Source organism: Theobroma umbraticum, unplaced genomic scaffold, assembly GCF_002168275.2.
Source record: "Theobroma umbraticum cultivar Fairchild unplaced genomic scaffold, ASM216827v3 scaffold_56.0, whole genome shotgun sequence".
Taxonomy (NCBI): domain Eukaryota; kingdom Viridiplantae; phylum Streptophyta; class Magnoliopsida; order Malvales; family Malvaceae; genus Theobroma; species Theobroma umbraticum.
This window is the reverse complement of record NW_018397256.1, coordinates 9,424,636-9,445,488: the sequence shown is the minus strand read 5'-3', so window position 1 is coordinate 9,445,488 and position 20,853 is coordinate 9,424,636. Positions and strand designations below refer to the sequence as shown.

Genomic DNA, 20,853 nt, shown 5'->3' with positions numbered 1-20,853 from the left:
CAGAAAATACAATGGCATTTGAGATGGTTTATTCATGTTCATGCTCTAATCAATGTGTTTGATTTGATATAACAAGCAACAGTCAAGTTGTTAAGTGCTAAATGAGGTTATTCATTGATTTTTGCATTAGTAGGGATATGTTCCTTCATTTCTGTTGCTGATGCTGTTCTCATTTTTGCTCTTCCCTTCATGATAGCTGTGATGATAGCCTGAGTTATCATTAATCTGGGATTGTGTCGTAAATAAAATACGTGAAATAAGGCTAAGTACTGATGATTGGTATTAGTGTACTTGGGCAACATAGTGAATTTTACTAGAATCTAGAGAGCTCTTCAATTACTAGAATCTAGAGAGCTCTTATGACCCTTCACTGAAGTACATAACTGTCTCAAGTTTTAGGTCTGTTTTGCACGGTTCAGGTTAGTTCTCCTTTGAGGACCAAGGAGGCATGCCTGACAGCTCTAGAAACTCTCCAGACTTCATGTTGCACCAAATGCCATGACTCAACAGTGTTCAGATTCTTTGCCTTTTCAATTGCATCATTTATTCCTGGGAAGGATGTAGATCCATAGTCATTGTGCCTTGAGGGTGCATAAATCTGCATGTCACAATAGTAGGTAATTTAGTCCATTCAGTAATAATTATGATATTGAATAACATATTTCTCGGGGTTTCCATCATGCGGTTTTGATATTTAACTTGATTGTTAAATGAATTAATTGAAAGCGAAACCTTAGTACAATGAAGAAATTAACTTGTTTAGGTGAATGTAGTTAAGGAAAACTTACTAAGTGTTTGTACCATGGCCTTCTAAGAAGTCCATCACAGTCCGTGAATGCACGTTCTGCCATCATTAGTCTGTCATTTAGCTCTCTAACTTTAACATGGTTGTTTCTCCACATTGATGTCCAACCTTTAGCTTCTTTTATTTCCTATAATAATGCTTTTGTTACTTGTTCTGCTGAACAATGTTACTTTTTTATTTTAAACTTGACTTATGGAAACTGTAGTGTTACCTTTCTCTGGTTATTTATCTTTCTGGCTGCTTCTGATAGCTCCTTGATGGACTTGAACAAGTGGGAAAAGGTTATGCCCTTATCTGAAATCTCATCTTCCAGTTCTTTTGCACTCTTCTGTTATCAAGGATTTTGTTGTATTGCGTCAAGCTTTTGTGGCTCAGCAATAAATCTAACATGGTTTATACCACATAGAACTGCATATAGTTATTTCTTTCGTAGAGGGTAATTACCTGGAGTTCAAATGCATAGGAGTGATAATCAAAAGGCAAGAACTCCTCATCTGCCAGCCGAAGAGCTACTAAACCCCAAACACTTGCCACTGTCATTTAAACAAAAAAGAAAAATTCTCATTTTGTCCTCTAGTTGTTTGAGGTTCTTTTTATTTAAATTTCTCAGTTTTGACAAATGCTAAAGTAATTATTACACACTAAACATCCTATTTATCAAGTGACAGATTGCTTTAGATACTATAATTTTTTCAAGAATTTATAATTGTTAGATGCTGCTATGAACCTGCAACATGTCTATGAAACATTGGGTCACCAAAATTTTCCATCCAGACGTAGTCATCATACATTGAATGATATACTGGGTATCCTGCATCAACAATTACTTTCATTAAACATAAGACATAAGAAAACTCTATGCCATCATATGCTTGCATCTACTCTGCTAATTACTGCAAAATTCTGGGGGTTCAAAGCTGCATCTAAGGTAAAGGATTAAAGGCATTAGAAAAGATTTTAAGTTGAAGTACCTAGCAGTGAGATTTATTGTTGAAAGAGGTGTTGGGGGGGGGGGGTGGCTGGACAAGGTAAAAGGAGATTGATGATTTATTTACTTCAAAGCCAATGTTGACGTGATTTATATTTCTTATCTCCTGAGAGCAATTTGAAATTCATTCAGCTACTTAAGGAGAAGTGCTCTAAGTTGTGTTTTACTTATGTTCTGAGACAGATAATAATAGAGTATTATGAGTGCGTATCTGTGCCTGGGCCTCACGGTTGGATTAATGTCTAATGAACAACAAGAATGGAAGTATGCAACAAAGGAACTTTAATTAGATCTTTTACATGGATTATGAGTCATTCTTGAAGGTAAAAATTGAAAATTATTAGTAATTATTTTCAGGATCTACAGACTTTGTCAGAGTAGTGGACTACTTGTTTTATTATCTGCCATCATTATCCTTGTGGCATTGTCTTTTATCAACCTGACATGAATAGAATGATTAGTTTCTTTAGTACAATGAAAGGAGATGCTAAGGTTTGAAGTTTATTGGTCATGTAGTTGTGAGATCTTCTAGTCTGCTTACATTAGTCTAAATTAATGCATTTATGTGTGCATTGTTTAACATATTGGAAAAATTATGTTATTTATTTTTCATCTTCATATTGCTCAAACTATTTTGTTGGTGTCTATCCAAACAAAAGAAGTGCATTGCGTGTTTGTTGCCCTGTCTTTTATTTTTTTAGTCTTGTGAAGTAGAATGAAATTGCATGAAGTATAATGTGCTTGTTACCTCCTCCAAAAAGCATGTCAGCTGCTGGAACACCAATATGTTGCACAAAAGCCGCATAATCAGAACCTGCACCTCCTAATCTCCCAATCTTCACAGATTATGTGCAGGTTAATGAGTATGTCAACTTTGATATAGACATGTAAAGTATACATACCAACTAGACAAGTCTTTGGAATCATTAAGTTAGTGCACTATGCTCACCACAGGAGAATGGGTGGACCCAACCCATTGTTCGTAGATCGTCTGTGATGAGTTATCTGGATCTTGAATCTTCAAAAATCAAATAGAAGAATGATTAATGTCAAGTGAGAGAAGAGTGGCACCTGGTAGAAGGATTGATATCGAACGACACAATGTTCTATATGTTGTTGTCATTTCATTTTTTCCTGCAAATCTTGCCAGCTTATGCTTAGGAACTATATATTTTCCTTTGGTTACTCCTAGCTATTATTGTTATTGCCCTGCTATTGGTTTGTTTTAGCACTTTTGAGATACCTGTTGTGCAGCTTGTTTGAGTAGCTCATCAAGCTGTGGAGTTGCGGCAGCATGAAAGCCTGCTCCTGATACCGCACAATCAACATTTAAGTATGCAACTGCCCTTGAAGCCAGCAATTCTCTGTTTTCTTCTACCCATTCTGTTGATCCTGTCTGGAAGCAGGAGTCTGTTTAAATTTCTATTCAGAAAGAGGTAAATAGCCAAATAGAGATAGAGGCATAGGAGAGATAGGCAGGTAGACACACCAGGCCATACTCCTCAGCATCCCAATTGCAAAAAATAATTGTTCGTCGTGGTTTCCAACCAATTCCTTGTAACTTCCAGAGTCTTTGGGCAACCTACATCGCATGGAAATTCAACTGAAGGCACAATTTGTCCAAATGTGATATCTGTTTTTAGCATTGAAAAGTAGCAACAGTGGGAATGTATAATCACCTCTAGCAGTGCTGCGGTTCCACTGTTGGGATCAACAGCTCCGAAAGTCCATGCATCACGATGATTGCCCAGAATGACAAACCTAGGAATAGTTACGATTAGAACAGGTGGAAATCATTAAAAGGCGATTAAGTGCTCTCAGTTATTCCTAAGCATATACAATTTTTTATGAGTTCTTAGGTCTTGTCGGTGGATATTCGTAATGTTTGATTAGTTGATTGTTATTTTCATAGCTCTATTAGGTTCAGGTGGATGTCTGTTCAAGTCCTAACAGGGAACGGCATACTTTGCAGTAATAGGTCTACCCAACTCAAATGATAGTAATTCGTGCAAACCTGTTCACATATGTTACCGAACTTACCGATCAGGTTCCTCCACTCCTTCAATAACTCCAATGACATTTTGAATTGTTGCAATAACTTGTTTCCCCTGAAAATCCCATTCAAGAAGCCAACCCATTATGAACATTTAAGTTAGGGTTCAATTTGACGGACTGGATTTTAGGGTTAGATAGGAAATTATCCTGATGTTCCAGTGATCATCCAAGGTGACAGGTACTAATTAAATTCAATGCTCACATTGTAATTGAGATTCACAACTCCTGGCCCTGGTCCGAGTTTGTAAGTTGGGGCACCGTTGCTTCCCTGCCAATCATCTTTTGCAATTTGTCCACCAATAGACCTCAAGATTGTTTCACCATCTGCTCCTGATATTGGCAATGAAGGTATTAGAGGAACATCACCGCTCCTCTCCACCTCCTCAACTGACAACCTCTCACATCCTTGAGTGCTAGCCCATCCTGGCGTACTAGGGTCACCAGAGCCGTTATAGACTGTTCCCACCTGAACTCCAGTTGGCGGCATCCATTTGTCGTCGGGAAACCACTTTGCATCACCTCCCCCACCTCCATAGTCTTTCCTGTCCGTATAAACCAGTGCCCCTATAGCACCAGCATCAAACGCATTCATCACAATGTCTCCTCTGTAAATCTGTCCATATCTCGCCAAAACAATAGTACCCGTAACGTTTACTCCCATTTCTTTCAATGTGTCGTAGTCCTCTAACCGCCCATAGTTTACATAAACCACCGGTCCAGTGACAGAACCTGACTTGGCGTATGCGTGGGAAGTAGGCAGTACTTCATTAGCCACATCTGCATAGGGATCACCATCGTATATTTCCTGTTTCAGATCAAAAGTTATAGGAGGCTCTGGAGGGGGACGTGTGAGAGTCAGTGAACGTGAAGCTGGGTAGGTTAGGAGAACTTCATAGGAGACGATGTGTGCCTGCATGTTGCAGGAGGAGAGTGTGGAAAGAACATAGGCTGCAGCCTCAGCGTTGGCTTGGGAGCCAGCAACATGTGGCCGGCGGGTGAGGGTGTAGAGGTGGTGCGATATTGAGACATTGTCAGACAGGGAGTCGGATATGAAAAGCGAGTGGTAGTAAGATTTTGGTGGGGGAGAAAAGAGGAGAATAGAGAAAGAGGTGGCTATGGCTAGGAACGTGGCGGCGATTGCTTTGAACATGGAGCTTTGTTTTCTTTTTGTTGACCGTATGAGGAACCTTACTGCCTAATTGTTGTGTCTTGTGGGGCTGTGTTTTAGTAGGTCCTGGTTTTGGAATGGAGTTGGGGAAAATAAAAAAGGTTTAGAAGGACCACCACTGAAAATGAGAGAGAGAGAGTAAGTGAGGGAGTTCAAATAGATTTGAATTATTAGATAATGATTGAATTAACATATTTTACATATTTTATGCTTGCTAAATGGAGATAAAATGTCAATCTTTCACTTGTAGTGCTGGATTTTTCATAGTGGACAGCATTTGATGTCCCCTTTTTTTCCCCATTTTAAAGTTTTCTTTTATTATTGGACCGTTTCTTACCTTTAATTCTTTATCCAAGTGGGTTATTTTCGTTATGACAAATTAAAGGTTTAAAAGGGAGAGTAAGTGAGGTGGTTTTGTTTATTATAAATGTTATGCATCCCGCAACTCTTTCCTTGGAAAAATGTTATCAACACCGTATCATTTGATTGAGAATCTAAGCCTGATCAGGTAAATTTGCCTCCAAATTCTAAGTTGTCTTTATCATATCAGAGTAGTAAAAGACAAGATATGGCTGCACGCATCTCTTTAGCGTGTGGGACCAATCTTTGATGGGGTTTTTGACTCATGTATGTGTTCATTGGCTTTCCCTTAAGATGATTTCCCCGTTTGAGATAATAAGGAAGATAGAATTGAGCAGCCGTCCTCCTGTTACGAAAGGGTTGCTTCTTGTCATCTTTCCTCATATCACCCAAAGTATTCTTTAATACCCAAAGCCATCAACTGTAATTGGAATTTTTCAGCCACTGATGTAATACACCAACTACTAGATCTGATAGGCTGATATGGAGTCCCGTCCTTGATTAGCTGATTACCATTTGTCTTCTGGTAAAGAATTTGAACATAGAACAAGCCTTTGAGTAATTTGAGCTTTAGGAACAGTAGTTAACATTTACTCCATGTTAATGTTATTGCTCAAAATAAAAGAAAATGAATGAAATTGATAATTTTAATATATACACGAAATTTTGGCTGACTGCTTGCCTATGCATGAACCCTGTTTCCATTTAAAGCGCCGAAGAGAGTAGCTCGTCTTAAACAGAAAGTGGATTTGGTGCTATGGGAAAGACCGTGACAGCCTGTGGAGGGAGGTTTTAGTGAAAAAAACTGGAAGTGATCCTGGTGCGCTCTTACCAAAGCCGAGTGTGAATAGGAGAGTGTCAACCTTGTGAACAAAAATCATTAACCCCTTCTCCCCCTTTAACAAGTATTTTTTGCAAGTACAAAATTATATTGAGTGCGTGATGGGTGATGGGAAGAACCTATTGTTCTGGCATGACCAATGGATAGAAGGGGAAGTGTTGTCATTAGCATTCCCGGGATTTTCGCATTGGTTGTAAACAAAAATGGAAGAATTGCTGACTAAGGGGAATGGGCTGAAGGAAGATGGGTTTGGATGGCGAAGCTGAGAAGGCAACTTTTTGATTGAGAGATTACTCAATGGGATGAATTTGAGGGACTGCTCAAGGAATTCCAACTTAGCAGAGATGAGATTGTTTGGAAAAATGAAGCTACGATCTGTCGGTATGTGTTAAATGATAATGACAATGCTAATGGGTTATGGAAGAAGGTCTGGGTTAATCTAGCTTCGAGTAGGGTTGAATCATTTGTGTGGCAACTGCGACAAGAAAAGATTGGCGTCAAGGAAGAGCTTGGGAGAAGGGGAGTCAATCTTCTAAGCATTATGAACTGTGTGGTGTGCAACAGGGAAAGGGAATCTTGTAACCATCTCGTTATTGATTGCTATGAAATGTGGAAGGTATGGATGGGTTGGTCTAAGAGGTGGGGAATATATTGGGTTGCTCCTGGAAATATTGTTGACTTCTTTTGGGCATGGAGTGAATGTAACATTGGTGAGTTGGATAATTGCATCTGGATTATGGCTTTTTTTTTTTTTGGTTATATGGAAGTGTAGGAACGGTGCTATATTTTGAAGGGAAACAGTGGAATGCCGATCAATGTTGAGAGGTAGCAAGAATTAGAGTTGCTACTTAGGCGAATGCGAAATGGCCCAAGGAGTTCCCCTCTGTGCTGGATACATATAGACAGCCTCCATTTAAATACAGACCGAAGGCAAGGGAAAAGGGGAGGAAAGGAATTCAATGGAAAAGCCTAGAGTAGGATATATGAAGTTTAATGTGGATGGTGCTACTAGAGGATGTCCGGATCCGGTAGGATCGGCGGTGTTCTAAGAGATCCAAGCGGGGAGGTTAAAATTACCTTCTCTAAACCTTACGTGTTGCTGATTCCAATCTTGCAGAGGTATGGGTTGTTAAGGAAGCTCTCACTATCTTCTTAGCTTTAAGGTGGAAGGACGAGTTTTGCTTGATCATTGAAAGTGATTCACTCAATGCGGTCAAATGGATACTTGAACCCGACACTGCTCCTTGGAGAATGAGGCAGTGGCTGATGCAGATTGAACACTTACAAGAGAACTTGATTGGCTGAGAAATTAGGCATGTACTGAGGAAAGCTAATCAAAGAGCCGACACGCTTGCAAAAGAAGGTGTGGATTTACAATCTGAATTGATTAGTGTCTTCTAGGTTATGTTTTCCTCCATGGAGAGTGTGTATTGCTAGCTGTGACTATGAAACTGAGTCGTAAAGGTTGGGAATGGGTCGCTTTTGTTCAAATCTGTGGCCAGAATGGTTTTGAAGTTGCAACAGGGTTTACTGGGAATGGTATGATCGCTCTATTTATGATTCCTTTGCCGTACTATGGAGTGTTCCTCCTCTGCTTGCATTATCTTGGGAAAGCACTTTTGTAAAGGTTTGAGTTGTACAGGCTTTAAGAGGGTGGGCTCCCTTCCTGCTGTGTATTTGGTGCAGGGGAGGGCGTCTTGCTCTTGGCTTGATTGTTTTTTGTTGTATGCCGTATCATTTGTTTTGGCATGTTGGTTTTTGTCTTAAGTTTAGAGAAGATGGAGGTTTCTCCCAGAAAGAGGAGCTTTCCTCCCCTGTTCTGTGGGATGTTTTTTGGAGACAGTTGTCTCTCTTTTGGAGAATTCTTTCCCTGCTTCTCTTAATGGATCTCTCATTTGGTTTTCAAAACAAAAAACAAAAAACAAAATTGCTGTTCAATGGGGGTTTCTGGGATTTGGACTGATCTGCTCACGGGATCAGATCCATGTCATAATTTTGTTGCTTGATAGGCTACCAGGGACCCTCTTTCAGTTTGAGACGCAAGCTTCATTCGCTCAGGTCATTGCTCTCCTTCTTCATCTTCTCCTTGTTTGTACATGGTCAATACCGTGCACGTCTGGTTCACAGCTCTTTTTTTCTCCCTTTTTTTGGGGGAATTCTCCTGATTGAGGCATAAATTCCGACTTTCTCTTTATTTTTACTTGTTTTGATATTGGATAAAATGGACAATTTTTACCAAACGTAGCTTCATTCCTAGAATGGACATCATATGTAAGTACCATTTGCTTTGCAATTTTTAATCTTTTGTTTGGTTTTGCCTTATATTCCACTTCTAAAAATAGGGGAGAGTGGTCCTGCTCCTGCCCCATTGAATTTGAATCCAATCATTTCACTTTTCACCTTGGTCAAATTCAGCTCTATCCAATGTTCCTAACTTATATGTTCTGGACCTATTATATATATATATATATATATATATATCCATGGTCATAAAAATAAAACCACGGTTCAAATCTTGGGAAGAAATGATTAGCTGACAGAATAGGATATAATCATGGGAGAACTTAAAAAAGAAAAATACATTGATGATATAAGTAGAAAACTAATGCTAGGGATAGGATAATGCTTGTTGGATGCCTATACGGCCGCTTAGTTGCCCAACATGTGAAGGGATAGAAAAAAAACAAAGAAAGATAGCTAATTTAGATGTTGTATGGTATATTGGAAAAAAGTGTTTTGACTCCTTTTTTTTCTAATTTTGTTTCTCTTTTCTATAGGATTAGTTTTGTGGATGTGAAAGGATGCAAATCTCCCTCCATGCTCCTTCTCTCTTTCTTTCTTTTTCTCATTACCCTACCAAATGAGTAAAACAGTTTCATGGTCTTTTGGTTCTCTGTCTCTCTCTTTTTTTTTTATTGGAATGGTCAGGAATTATCCTCTATTACCATTCTATATTATTCTTCTTCCATCTACAACAATCGAGTACCAACATCTGATGGATCTCTCCGCCAGATTCCACAGGGCATCATATATGAGCTTATTTGACATGGACTTGATTCATGTGAGGTTGGAAACATCAAGAATGGAAAATATAAGAAATTATCCTGGGGATGATAATTTCCTGAACCACGAATGTGTTGCCAAATGTCATAGTTTTGGCAAGACACGTGGATTGGTCACGGAATGAATGAACTCTTTACCAGCAAATTGTAGAAGCCCTCAAGAAAAGCAGAGAAGTGGTACCACCTTCAGCAGAAGAGCACAAAAAGAGAAAAGAGATGGACTAAAAGAGTCATGTAGAAGAATTGTTTCAATTCCAAAACTCCAACAACCCCATTATTTTTGCTAATAGTCTAATCCCACCATCACATCACCAAAATTCCCAAACGCAAGCAAAAACATATGGGATTAAGCCAGGGTCATGTGTGTTTTCTCTTGTCCAGTTCACCAAGTTGGCCCTGCCAAAATTCTGTTTCCCCCTTTTAACTACTTTGTAAAAATTTTGCAGCCCAGCCTGAATCTAAACCACCCAAATTGGCCAGTTAGGCCAATAATCTAATAATACAGAGGTAGGTGACAGAAGAAGCTTGATAAAACTAATGAAAATTAGTAGAAAGGCAGATATAGACACCCCTTTATCGCTTCACGAATATATTCACATTCATACACAAACAGGGAGGAGGAGAGACCACTCACGGGCATTAGAAACAAACAACAACATAAAGAGCAAGAAGAAAAAAATTTTAATTTGGACACAACGTTTTTATATGAGAAAAAGTGCAACCTGTCTTGTGGCCAAGATTGTTTGCCTTTTCTCTTTCTCTCTCTCTCTCTCATTCTCCCTCTCGACATGTTTGTCAGCAGAAGCACCCGTGACCTCTCACTTTCTGTCATTGATTCTCCAATTCATCAACAGCATCGCTTTTCCACCTAAAACAAAGTACCAACAAACTTGTATATAAACCGTAATTCGACCAGGCCGGTTCCACTTGAACCTCCAAAGCAACATTCCCTTCTGCTACCCTTGTTCTCATTCTCATTCATTCTTAGACATGTCAAAGTTTCAACCTTTTTTTTACATTACCATTCTTCTTCTTCTCTTGAATGCAGGCCAGACATTATGCCATACCAAAGGAATCAGACTCAGAAGCTCTACAGGAAAGCAATCAAAAATAAATATGACAAGAACCCAGGTCTCAGAGCAGCAGTTTATGCAGTGGGTCAAATTTGTTGGTAGCCTCAAGCACTCTGTTTTCAGGACAGCAAAGAACAAGCTTTTCCCTTCTTACACTCTCACTGTGAACAAGAATCCAGCGGCCGGAGACTTCACCAAAATTCAGGATGCCATTGATTCTCTTCCTTTTATAAATCTTGTGAGAGTGGTCATCAAGGTCCACGCAGGGGTTTACACGTGAGTACTTTGACTCCATATAATGTGGTATTGCTTGTATTGTTGTTTTACTCTTGTCCTTATGCTTTGCTGTATTTTTCTCATTTGGTTCAGCCAAATTGCTTTAGTTCCACTGAACTCTGGATTCTAGAGTTTGTCCACATTCACTTGTATGCTAATTTATGTTCAATGTGAGACTGTCATACTGATACAAGAATGTGATTCCCTTTTTTGTTTGTTTTTGTGCCTTTTTCCTTGTTTTAAAATGCTCTGGGAAATGGTCCTTGGACCAAGAGTCTTAAGACATTATGTAATCCAATTTGTCTTACTTTTAGTCATTTCTTACTTGTGAAAGGCGTTTTATGAGAGGTAACTGATTTAAGGAACTAATATTTCAGGGAGAAGGTTAACATACCGCCATTGAAATCCTTCATAACCATTGAAGGAGCGGGAGCAGATAAAACGATTGTTCAATGGGGAGACACTGCTCAAACACCTGGGCCAAGAGGACAACCTTTGGGAACCTTCGGTTCTGCAACTTTTGCTGTGAATTCCCCTTATTTTATTGCCAAAAACATTACATTCAAGGTAATTAAGTCTTCCTTTCCATCCCTCACCCTCCTTTCCTCTTTTTCTTTTTCTTATTGTAAAAGAAAATGTTGGTGCAGAACACTACACCAGTTCCACCACCAGGAGCAGTTGGAAAGCAAGCTGTGGCATTTAGAATATCAGCAGATACGGCCACTTTTTTGGGCTGTAGATTCTTGGGAGCTCAGGATACTCTCTATGATCACTTGGGTAGGCATTATTATAAGGATTGTTATATTGAAGGTTCTGTGGATTTTATCTTTGGCAATGCTCTCTCCCTTTTTGAGGTTAGCTTCTTATCCTAATTGTACATTTATTATGTATAGCCATTCTTTTTCTTCAAATTTTATGGTAATGGCAGAATGAACTCAAATGTTAAATCGCATAGAGTAGGTAGACAATTGAGTTGTTAAATAAATTTATCATATGCTAGCTGGAGCAGAACATATAGAATGGAGTAATTGCCCATGATCACATTTCCTCTCAATGGAAAAAGAAAAAGGAAAGAATTACATAAAGCCGTTATCCCTTGTGTTATAGACATACATACATACATATATATATATATATCTTTCATCCTCATTGACAAAGAAAAATCTCTAAGATTCCCCTATAATTGATGTGAAAACCATGCTTTTCCAAAAGTATCCCAACACAGAAACTCATTGTTTTCATCTAACAGAAAATTTACTTCACTTTGAAACAGGGGAATAAATTGCGAAACGGCTTTTGTCACGCATGAAAAACTTTTTGAACGTCCTGCCCCACAAGTGCTTGTCTTGTATCCAAACAAATACTTACATTTCAACTATGAGCTTGAGACATCAATTTGCTGCCTTCACAACCAAATTTATGTACTGCATAACATCACTAAGACCAATACCTATCAGTTGCATACAGTATTAACTTACATTCAGGCAAATAACTATCAGTTGAAAATGTTTGGGTAATCCTACGAGTTACGTTGCCAAAGTGTAATGTGGTTTGGTTGGATGTGGTTTCAGGGATGTCACGTGCATGCAATAGCAACGCTAACGGGGGCCCTAACGGCTCAAGGCAGAGGGAGTATCCTGGAAGACACGGGGTTCTCTTTTGTCAACTGTAAGGTCACGGGCTCAGGGGCTCTCTACCTAGGGAGGGCATGGGGTCCTTTCTCCAGGGTGGTCTTTGCTTATACTTCTATGGACAACATTATCATTCCTAAGGGCTGGTATAACTGGGGTGACCCTAACCGTGAAATGTAATTTCCCCTCTCCCCTCTCATGCATGCATACACACACACATTAAAAATGAAATTTAATTAAGAGGTATCTAATCTATTAAGGGATTACAATTTATTTGCAATAAATAAACATTTTCCTACTTAATTAAATTAATCATTTTATTTACGATTTTACTCTTAGCCTCTTTCTTTCTCTTTATTTTTCATCTTCATACTAAGCACAAGAAAAGAAAAATAACTTTCCTTCCTCTGTTTCATTTTTTTTCTACCATTTTCTTTCTTTCTTACCAAACATAGGGTAAGAGAAAGAGGCACTTAATTTCTTCATTGCAAACATAAGACTTGTCCATGTACTATATGATTATATACTTGGATATATAAATCCCACTATAGTAGTAGTGGATACATGGACGGTGTGCCATCAGTGCTTTTCCCACACCTTAACAGGCTTTGGATGGTTTTAGGTGTTTGTCAGCTTACCATTTTCCCAGCAGCAGCACCTCAAACTATATACAAACCTTGCTTTTCTTCTTTTCCTGTAGCTCATCATCACAGTCATATATTGGGAATTAGGCATACACACAGATACATATAAATATTGCAAAGCAAGCAAAACGACAAGTTTGGGCGGTTACTATTTTAGGAACCTAGCCATCAATCCTGTGTGCCCCTATCCTCCTTTGAACCGTAAAATCTACGTGTAATGCACCTGAAAAAGAGCGCAGAAAGAAGCCCTAACTAGCCAAATGTTAGGTATGTTGCTGGCATGTAAAAGATAAGGCCACGCCAGCCTTAGCTCAAGTAGAGCCTGCAGGCTAAAGTTTATTAATTATATTCTGCAGTATTGGAATAGCATGCGCATGCGTTTTTGGGATTATTTGGCTTTGTAATTTGTTCTGATGTGGTCTGGTTTTTGTTGGTTGGCACTATGGCAGGACGGTGTTCTATGGGCAGTACAAATGCACGGGGCCAGGATCAAACTTTGCAGGAAGGGTTTCATGGTCAAGAGAACTTACAGATGAGGAGGCCAAACCTTTTATCTCTCTTGGGTTCATTGATGGGTCTGAATGGATCAAATTATAATCATCAAATTTATTTTATATATTCATAAATTCTAAAATCCATAATGAATGATATATAGTTTTGATCTGTTCTAGGGATGATAATCATTATAATTCGATAATTAGAAGTCATAATTAAATCTTCATTTACTCGTAATTTTGTTCAAATTTGACCTTTTTTTCAGAAGAAAAGTCAAATAAAACAAATTATTTAATGTTCCAATAATCCCAAACAAAATTATTGATCAAAATTTAATAGGAAAGATTTCCATCTCCTCTACATGAATAGCTCCTTTGGTTGTCTGCTTGTCTCTCATTCTTCTCCGAAAGAAGGCATTCAAAGGCAATTGTTATTATATCGAGATAGAATAAATTACTGTCATTTATCAAGCCACGGTCCATTTGCCTAATGGGCTTCGAGGATGCATAGAAAAAATGGCCAGGCCCATTCTATTTGAACGTTAAGGTCTTTCTCTTTCAGAGATGTAGCAAGTATCAGAGTCATTTGGGCCAAAGGGACTGTATGGGAGAACACAATGAGCTCGCTAGTTTAGTTGTCGCCTGAAAAGTGATATGCCAAAGCTAGCTAGGACTAGGAGACTCGGCCTGCATTAGAAGCAGCAAATGTTCCTGGTGAGCTGAGAGCCTGGCTACTGCTCTTAGCTCAGGTGTCTATTCCTTTGAAAGCTAATGGACGAAGAAAAGGTTGACTCTTAAGTCCTAGTCAGGCTACCAATGTTAGGCCCAGCTCACTAGATATCTAGGCTTTTGGCAGACATTGGAAACCTCTCAAAATTTCGGCATTGAAAACATGCCATCGCCATGCGACGTGAGCCGTAACTCACCATGTTGATGTAGAATATCCAAAAAATTATGGGTTAAAATTGAGTTACAGAGATGGTGCCCGACCTAAACAGCTCTCCCATCTTGAAATCCTTCTTATCAGCACGGTTCACGAAATATTCAGCCAAAAACAGTGCACAGAGCCATAAACAGACCCTTAATTTTTTAAATTTTAAAAAGGACGTAGTTGATTGATGTGTAGCAGATGGCGCAAGCAATTAGTGGAAAACAAAGGTGGTATCTGTCCCCTAAATTCAAGAAACATTTTAGGTATGTCAGATCAAAAGCTAATCATTATTGGTGTGGGAAACGTGAAATTACTTGTAGCAGCTAAACGTTTTAAGAAAATATCAAACTTCGTGTAATGTATATGCTGATAAGACCCAACAAAAAGTACTGCCACTGGATCTGATTGAAATTTGACAAAAAAGTTCGCAATAGATGAGTTAGAATTGTCTTTCTTTGTTTTAACTTTTAAATCATTCTTTAGCGATGCTGTAAGTCAGTAGCTTGGTAGTTTAGCCTTGACTTCTAGTTACCAAGGGGTGGTCGTGAAGCATGTCCGGAACTTCTTTTCTAATTTGCACTCGATTGACTCAGTTAATAACCGAATGCAATTATTGCTAATAATCTTCCACGGATGAGGGTTTATCAAGGCGTTGATTGAACTACTCTTTCCATTCCTTTCATCAACTTGGTACAATAATGACAGTGTGATTATGCGTTTGGGAAGACAGAAAAAGAAGCCTGACTCATTTTGCTAAGAACTAGTGAAAGTTTTAACCATGATTCTAATCATGAATTCTGCAATAATGAGAAATCGCTGCATGTTATTTCCCTTTCGAGGTTTCTTTTTGGCTGTTTTCAGTCAAATATGAAAAACTTACATTTGTTAGATAGATGGCATTGTCGGTATAAAGAGCAGTGATTGCCAAAGTAAAAGGCCTTGATAAGGTAGAAGAAAGAAAGAAACAAAGCTTGCGACAGAAGGTGGGTCATGCATGAGCGGAACTAAAGGGGCCATTGCCATGAAAAGATCCAAGCTATCACACATCAAATGCAAACACAGAGCAAGAGCAAATAGTTGAACTCTTACACAGAATTCCAAAATGAATAAAAAGGAGAAGGCGGGAATATTGTACTGGAGATGCAATCATGCAGAATACAACAGCCTTGGCTTCCAACATTTCAATTTGAAAAATCACCCAATCATAGAATTTTCTTTCCACATTCACACTTATCTTTGGCTCCTAAAGTCAAGAAACTACTACACTTACATCAAATCAATCAAGCAGTGATGGCGCGGTCACTCGTTGGGGTCACCATATGTTTACGAGGTCACGGAAATTTTGAAAGACTGGCGACTTGGATTAATTTATTGAAACAAATCTTTATCTGATCAGCTTTGATTAGCAGAAGGAAACAAAGTCATGTTGGTTCTGTAGAAAACATTGAATACATGGAGGACTCAACTTCACAAGGCCATCTAATTCTACAATTGGAATTTCATTTCATTGACAATAAGGCAAATTCCTTCACATAACACTGACATTTGAATCAGATGGACAGGAATTTCAATCAGATCACGTAAATTCTACACACATTCTATCTTGTTTTATCACCTATCTCTGTTCACTAGCAAACAAGGGGGGGCCATAGAGGCAGAGCTCCTCTGTTACAGGTTTTTTTTTTCTTTGCTCTCATAATCACCACCTTCTCTGCAAATAGTTTCTCTCAGGATCTCTACCAAATTCGGAGGATCTATCAAGCTTCCCTATCACTGCATTCTTGAAATTAATAGCTTCTTGAACTTGTGAGCATGATCTCTGCATCCTAACCCCACTTAAACTACTTCTAGATTCCAACATTTCATTGAGGGAAAGGCGCTTTTTCGGACCTGGTTCTGGCCTTTGCTTTGGAGCACTATGTGACCTCAATTTAGCCTTAAAAGACTGCGTATTAGCCATATAATTTGGAAAATTCCCGTAATGTCTAAAATGGTTTTCAGCACATACACTCTTCGCGGGGGTAACCGGGGCATTAGACCCACAAGAATTGATAAAACGAGGTGTACTTTGTGCTGTGGAGAACCTGCATTCATCTCCAGTTAATCCCCAATCAGTTTCTTGAAAATGACGGCTATCTGGTAGGGACAAACGGGCTGGAGCTCGAGAGGGAAGTGGAGAAGACAGTGTTTGATAAGGCGGGTCATCGCTGAAATCTGATACAGAAGTGTTGGTTCTGCGAGATCTTGATTTAGGCCTGCCTGTATCAACCTCCACAATTTTGGGACTTTCATCGATGCTAATTGCAGTGTCAAGAGAAGCTGACAATCTTCTGCTATGGATAGAAACTGTATGTTCACTCCTTGTATCATCAAATCTCTCCTACAAGATGGAGTAAATGATTTCTAAAAGCCTAAATGGGAGTGGCATTAAATAGAGTAGATTTCTTGTTTTAAAAGGATTTTTCTTACCATAGATTTTCGTGCTCGGATGTCAAATCTGTTAGCATCATGGTTAATGAGTCCACGAGCTTTCTGGGACCTAATGGTAGCTTGTGCTCTTATCAGGGCCTGCATGCTACGGAGAGTAGCTGTGGCTTGTTTCCGCACTAAATATCCTCTAACAAGCGCCTGTATCTTCACTAATCCTTTTAATGCTCGTAGTGCTTTTCTAGCCTGTTTTAAATCCAAAATCCAAGATCAAACAAGAAGAAAAAAAAAGGCCTTCATTTTTGCTCAAGTTCAAACAGATATACCGGGGAACAACGCCCAAGGAAAATAATTAACACCCTTATGGCCTTATGCGAATGCTTAAAAAATGAAGACGAAATTGCTAGAACTATACTTACCAGATAACCTCTAAAAACGGTTTGAATCTTAACAGCAGCCCACCTCTCATGTCCACCGCCGAACATGGTCCCTCTGCCATGACTTGTCAGCCTCACCACTGCCACCGCAGCCTGAGCAGCGGCTACCGCTGCATCCGCAGCCGCTGCTGTTGCGGCTGCCACAGCAATTGCGTGTTTGTTCTGCTCCTTCTCTGTTTCATTATAGTATGATCTTAGCCAGGCAGCCTCTGCTGGTGATATGTTGGGTGGTATTGTTGTAGGGTTGTGACACAAGGCAGTGCTAGAGTCTCTCCCCGAATGCCCAATGCTACACTTTTTCTTGTCTCTCCGGTCACTGGAATTTGAGTAGTCTTTTCTGTTCTTTATCCCGAACAAGCCCTTTAGCCACCTTGTAGCCCTTCCCATGTTTCTCAGTGCACTGAGTGGGGAGAAGTTAGAGAGTGAGAGGGAGTTGAGGAAAAATCACAGAAAGAAGGAATAAAAATTTAAACAAGAAGAAGAAGAAGAAGAAGAAGAAGAAGAAGATGAGGAAGAGGTTTTAAAAGTGAAATCTAAAAATGCCTATTTTGATAAGAAAGCTTAGAAACTAGAAAGGGTGATACAGCTCACAATCTTAGGTGCTTTCCATGTTGCGAAAAGTGGTGACGGAAAGTTGTTGAAGAATAATATTACTAAATGGTTTTAAAAGAAATAATAGTAAATGAACAAAAGAGATAAGGATATGTTGGTTTTTATTTTTCGATGGTGTGTTTCATAGTAGTAGTACTATTTGAAATTCAAAATAACTCTAAGGGAATAAAAATACTGTCATGGCCTCGTGAGAAACTGCATTACATGACAAAAACATGCCGCTGAAAGACACAGAGGGTCTTGAAAAGAAAATACTTATTAATCCCAAGTTTAAAAAGCAGGGTTACAATTACAAAGTGGTACAACCACACAAAGGAAAGCGTTAAACGAAGAGGATGCAATAAAATAATCACCACACAGATTAATATATAAACAGTAAAGACATAAAAACCCACCTCACTAGAATCTGATTCTCACTATATATATATATATATAAGAAAAAGATGTAATGTAAAAGAGAGGGAGGAAGGTAATGGGAAGTGAAACGCTCGGATTTTCATTCCTCCAATGGGAAACTCAGGACACTTTTTTGCTTTGACAAGAAAAAGAAACACACACACAAAAACAGTCTCCCTATATTTCTCTCTGTCATTGCTTTCTGGAGCGACGTGTCTTCAAAAAGAAAGATACCTCAGGGTCCTCAGCTTCTGACAATCTCGTGAAGCCTTTCAATTTTATATGCTTATGCTTCTTTTTTAACTTCACTTTTATCTAATTCTCTGCGCCTGTTTTTACTCTCCTCCCCTCTATTTTCTTTAAACCCTAGTGAATAAATGATATGATCATGCAAGTAGAAAAATAAAATTGTTATGGCTAAAAGATTACTTGAATCTATTTGTTGGTTTAATCTTCATGGTAAAAACTTTTGAGTTTGAGCATTGTTAGTTTTTTGTTGATGTTATTCATGATGTAAATTGAAAGTGAATTAATGGAGAAATTACGGGGGGTTGAACTTGAAGAAGCCTATATATAAAAAAAATTATTACTCCCCTCTCATCTCCCATATGCAACAATGAACAATCTCATTTTGTTCACCATACCCGCCCCTTAGAACCAGGCATCAGAAAGACAACAAAGCGAGAATAGCTAAGCAAATGATATGTCACTGTAAAACTTCTCAGCATCAAAACAGTAAAGAAAGCCAATGAAAGTAGCTTTCTGTGAATATTTTGTTCTTCTTAATTCCCTCTGTTACTGTAACACAGCTGTGCCTTGGCTGCAAAGTTCAGCCCTTTTTTCTTTCGGGTTTCGAAAGGATCTCTCTTTCTCTCTATTGCTGCCACTGCCAGCATCTAAAACTGTGAATTTGCAGAATTCTTTTTCACTGTTTTATTTCATTGTTCTTCAATTATTTGTGCTCTAATTCAACTTTCTCTTGTCAATGTTATTTATTTTATGTTTCACAAACGCCGGGCCTTTCACCCTCTGCAACAAACTGTGACCCCAGCTTAAAAGGTGATATAATAAGTGTTCATGTACTTTTCTTTAACCAGTGGCTCTCAGTCACTTCACAATCATGAAAAACCCAACAAAAACAAAAAATTGAAAATAAAAAAAACCCTAAAATAAAAATTTTAAGGGGCTCATTCATTAGTTAGTGCTAAAACTTTGTGATTTTCCTTGTCTTCTGCTACGAGTACTTTGCTGACTACATATATCCAGACAAATGAAAGCAAAATGTCCGCTACCTGTCAGTATTTACAAAAATGGTGCCAATGGAACGAAATAGGGGAGTGGGGGAAGGGTACAATGGTAACTTGGGGGATGATACGAGATCTAGTTTCTTAGCTGGCCTGGTTTGATGGCAATGGCGTATCTCAGACCATTCAAAGACAAAATCCAAAATGAGGTCATGGCAATTTGTTGTATTTACGGAAATACTCGAAAGTGGTTTGACAATCGAGGGCGGGCTTGCATCACTTTTTCGTACGGATATTACGGAATAACTTTATTTTGGGCTGTCCAGGATGGCAGTGGAGAAATTGCCTTATGTACTGGTTTTGATAAATTTTTGGTTAAAGGACATTGAAGAAAATTCTACTGAGATTTATTCACACTTTTTCTTTTCCTTTTTTTATTTGATTTTACGTGCAACTGTTTATTTGGGTACTCTGAATGGAATGTATTTGGTCAAAGGCCCAAAAAGCTACTAGTAAACACATCCCATGGTACCCAAATTATCAATGAGCCATCAAAATGAATGCCTATGTAATCATTTTGATGCATTCATTTTTGGTTATATAACGGATATATGGTACCAATAATTTAAAGTTCAAATTGTCTTCCTTCCTTAATATGAGTAATTGAGGTAATTTTGATTACAAATGGTTACAATTTATGTGATGGGAGAAAAAGTAAAACCCAATAAACTTCTATAGGTACCAAAATAAATACTTAGATTATAATAGATTCTAAATTACAAGTTTACTAACAGGAAATTGAAGCGAAATACTCGGAGTGGAGAGAGAGCATACTCTACAAACTACAAGGATTTTGATCTCAAGTTCCAACAGTTTGTGTCTATCATCATCCAATAACTTTTGTCCTTGGAGAGAAAAAAGTACCCGAAGGAAGATAAAAGTGTAGTGATGATCAATATTCCCAGGCTTGAAGGAGCACTTAATTGTTGTAAATGGCACATTTCATCACAACGAAAAGGGTTTCGAACTTGAGAACTTTGTATACGAAATTAGATGGGCTGCAATCGGAACTACTCAAAAGTAGTTTAAAAGCAGAAGTAGCCAGCTACTTCATTGAATAATTCCCAGGCCATTAGTGAATGTCCGATTGAATGAATGTTCTAGCACCACCTTGCCTGGAAAACCATCTTTCTCCTTAATCTGGCAAAAGAGGCTTTCTTGTGTTTTTCCCTTTTCTCTAGGAGCTGTATATCATGCAGAGGCAAAAGAAATAAATTTGATTGACAACAAGCCAAATTGAAACTGGGTGGAAGCTAGCTACACCAAGTTGCAGAGAGGAAAATTTCCCAACGGGGCTCCTAAGCTGGCTGCATTAATATAGGATGCCAAATTTCGGTTCTTAGGAACCT

General features: G+C 38.6%; 3 protein-coding genes across 6 annotated transcripts; 1 reads left to right on the top strand and 2 right to left on the bottom strand.

Moving 5' to 3' along the window:
* Window positions 1-252: 252 nt before the first annotated feature.
* Window positions 253-5,148, bottom strand: LOC110411336 (Peptidase M28 family protein). Of its 3 annotated transcripts, none has more exons than XM_021421454.2 (12): window positions 4,051-5,148; window positions 3,834-3,901; window positions 3,473-3,554; window positions 3,283-3,375; window positions 3,037-3,189; window positions 2,743-2,811; window positions 2,542-2,629; window positions 1,533-1,616; window positions 1,250-1,338; window positions 1,017-1,130; window positions 789-932; window positions 253-598 (listed from the first exon to the last, which is right to left on the bottom strand). In XM_021421454.2, the coding sequence occupies exons 1-12, from the start codon at window positions 4,996-4,998 to the stop codon at window positions 416-418; spliced, it is 2,115 nt and encodes a 704-aa protein (XP_021277129.1). In that variant the 5' UTR covers window positions 4,999-5,148; the 3' UTR covers window positions 253-415. The 3 variants fall into 3 exon arrangements, with proteins under 3 accessions (XP_021277129.1, XP_021277128.1, XP_021277130.1); XM_021421453.2 differs by having other exon boundaries at window positions 1,017-1,133; window positions 4,051-5,146; XM_021421455.2 differs by lacking the exon at window positions 1,533-1,616 and having other exon boundaries at window positions 1,017-1,133; window positions 4,051-5,147.
* A 4,883-nt stretch (window positions 5,149-10,031) lies between these two features.
* Window positions 10,032-13,635, top strand: LOC110411078 (Pectin lyase-like superfamily protein). Its single transcript, XM_021421092.2, has 5 exons — window positions 10,032-10,628; window positions 11,006-11,195; window positions 11,276-11,482; window positions 12,200-12,435; window positions 13,353-13,635. The coding sequence occupies exons 1-5, from the start codon at window positions 10,270-10,272 to the stop codon at window positions 13,498-13,500; spliced, it is 1,140 nt and encodes a 379-aa protein (XP_021276767.1). The 5' UTR covers window positions 10,032-10,269; the 3' UTR covers window positions 13,501-13,635.
* Window positions 13,636-15,648: 2,013 nt separating this feature from the next.
* On the bottom strand, window positions 15,649-17,899 carry LOC110411085 (protein IQ-domain 26-like). Of its 2 annotated transcripts, none has more exons than XM_021421099.1 (4): window positions 17,784-17,899; window positions 17,175-17,592; window positions 16,798-17,001; window positions 15,649-16,708 (listed from the first exon to the last, which is right to left on the bottom strand). In XM_021421099.1, exons 2-4 carry the CDS (start codon window positions 17,577-17,579, stop codon window positions 16,028-16,030), a joined length of 1,290 nt encoding a protein of 429 aa, XP_021276774.1. In that variant the 5' UTR covers window positions 17,580-17,592; window positions 17,784-17,899; the 3' UTR covers window positions 15,649-16,027. The 2 variants fall into 2 exon arrangements, with proteins under 2 accessions (XP_021276774.1, XP_021276775.1); XM_021421100.2 differs by having other exon boundaries at window positions 17,777-17,814.
* Between the last annotated feature and the right edge of the window lie 2,954 nt (window positions 17,900-20,853).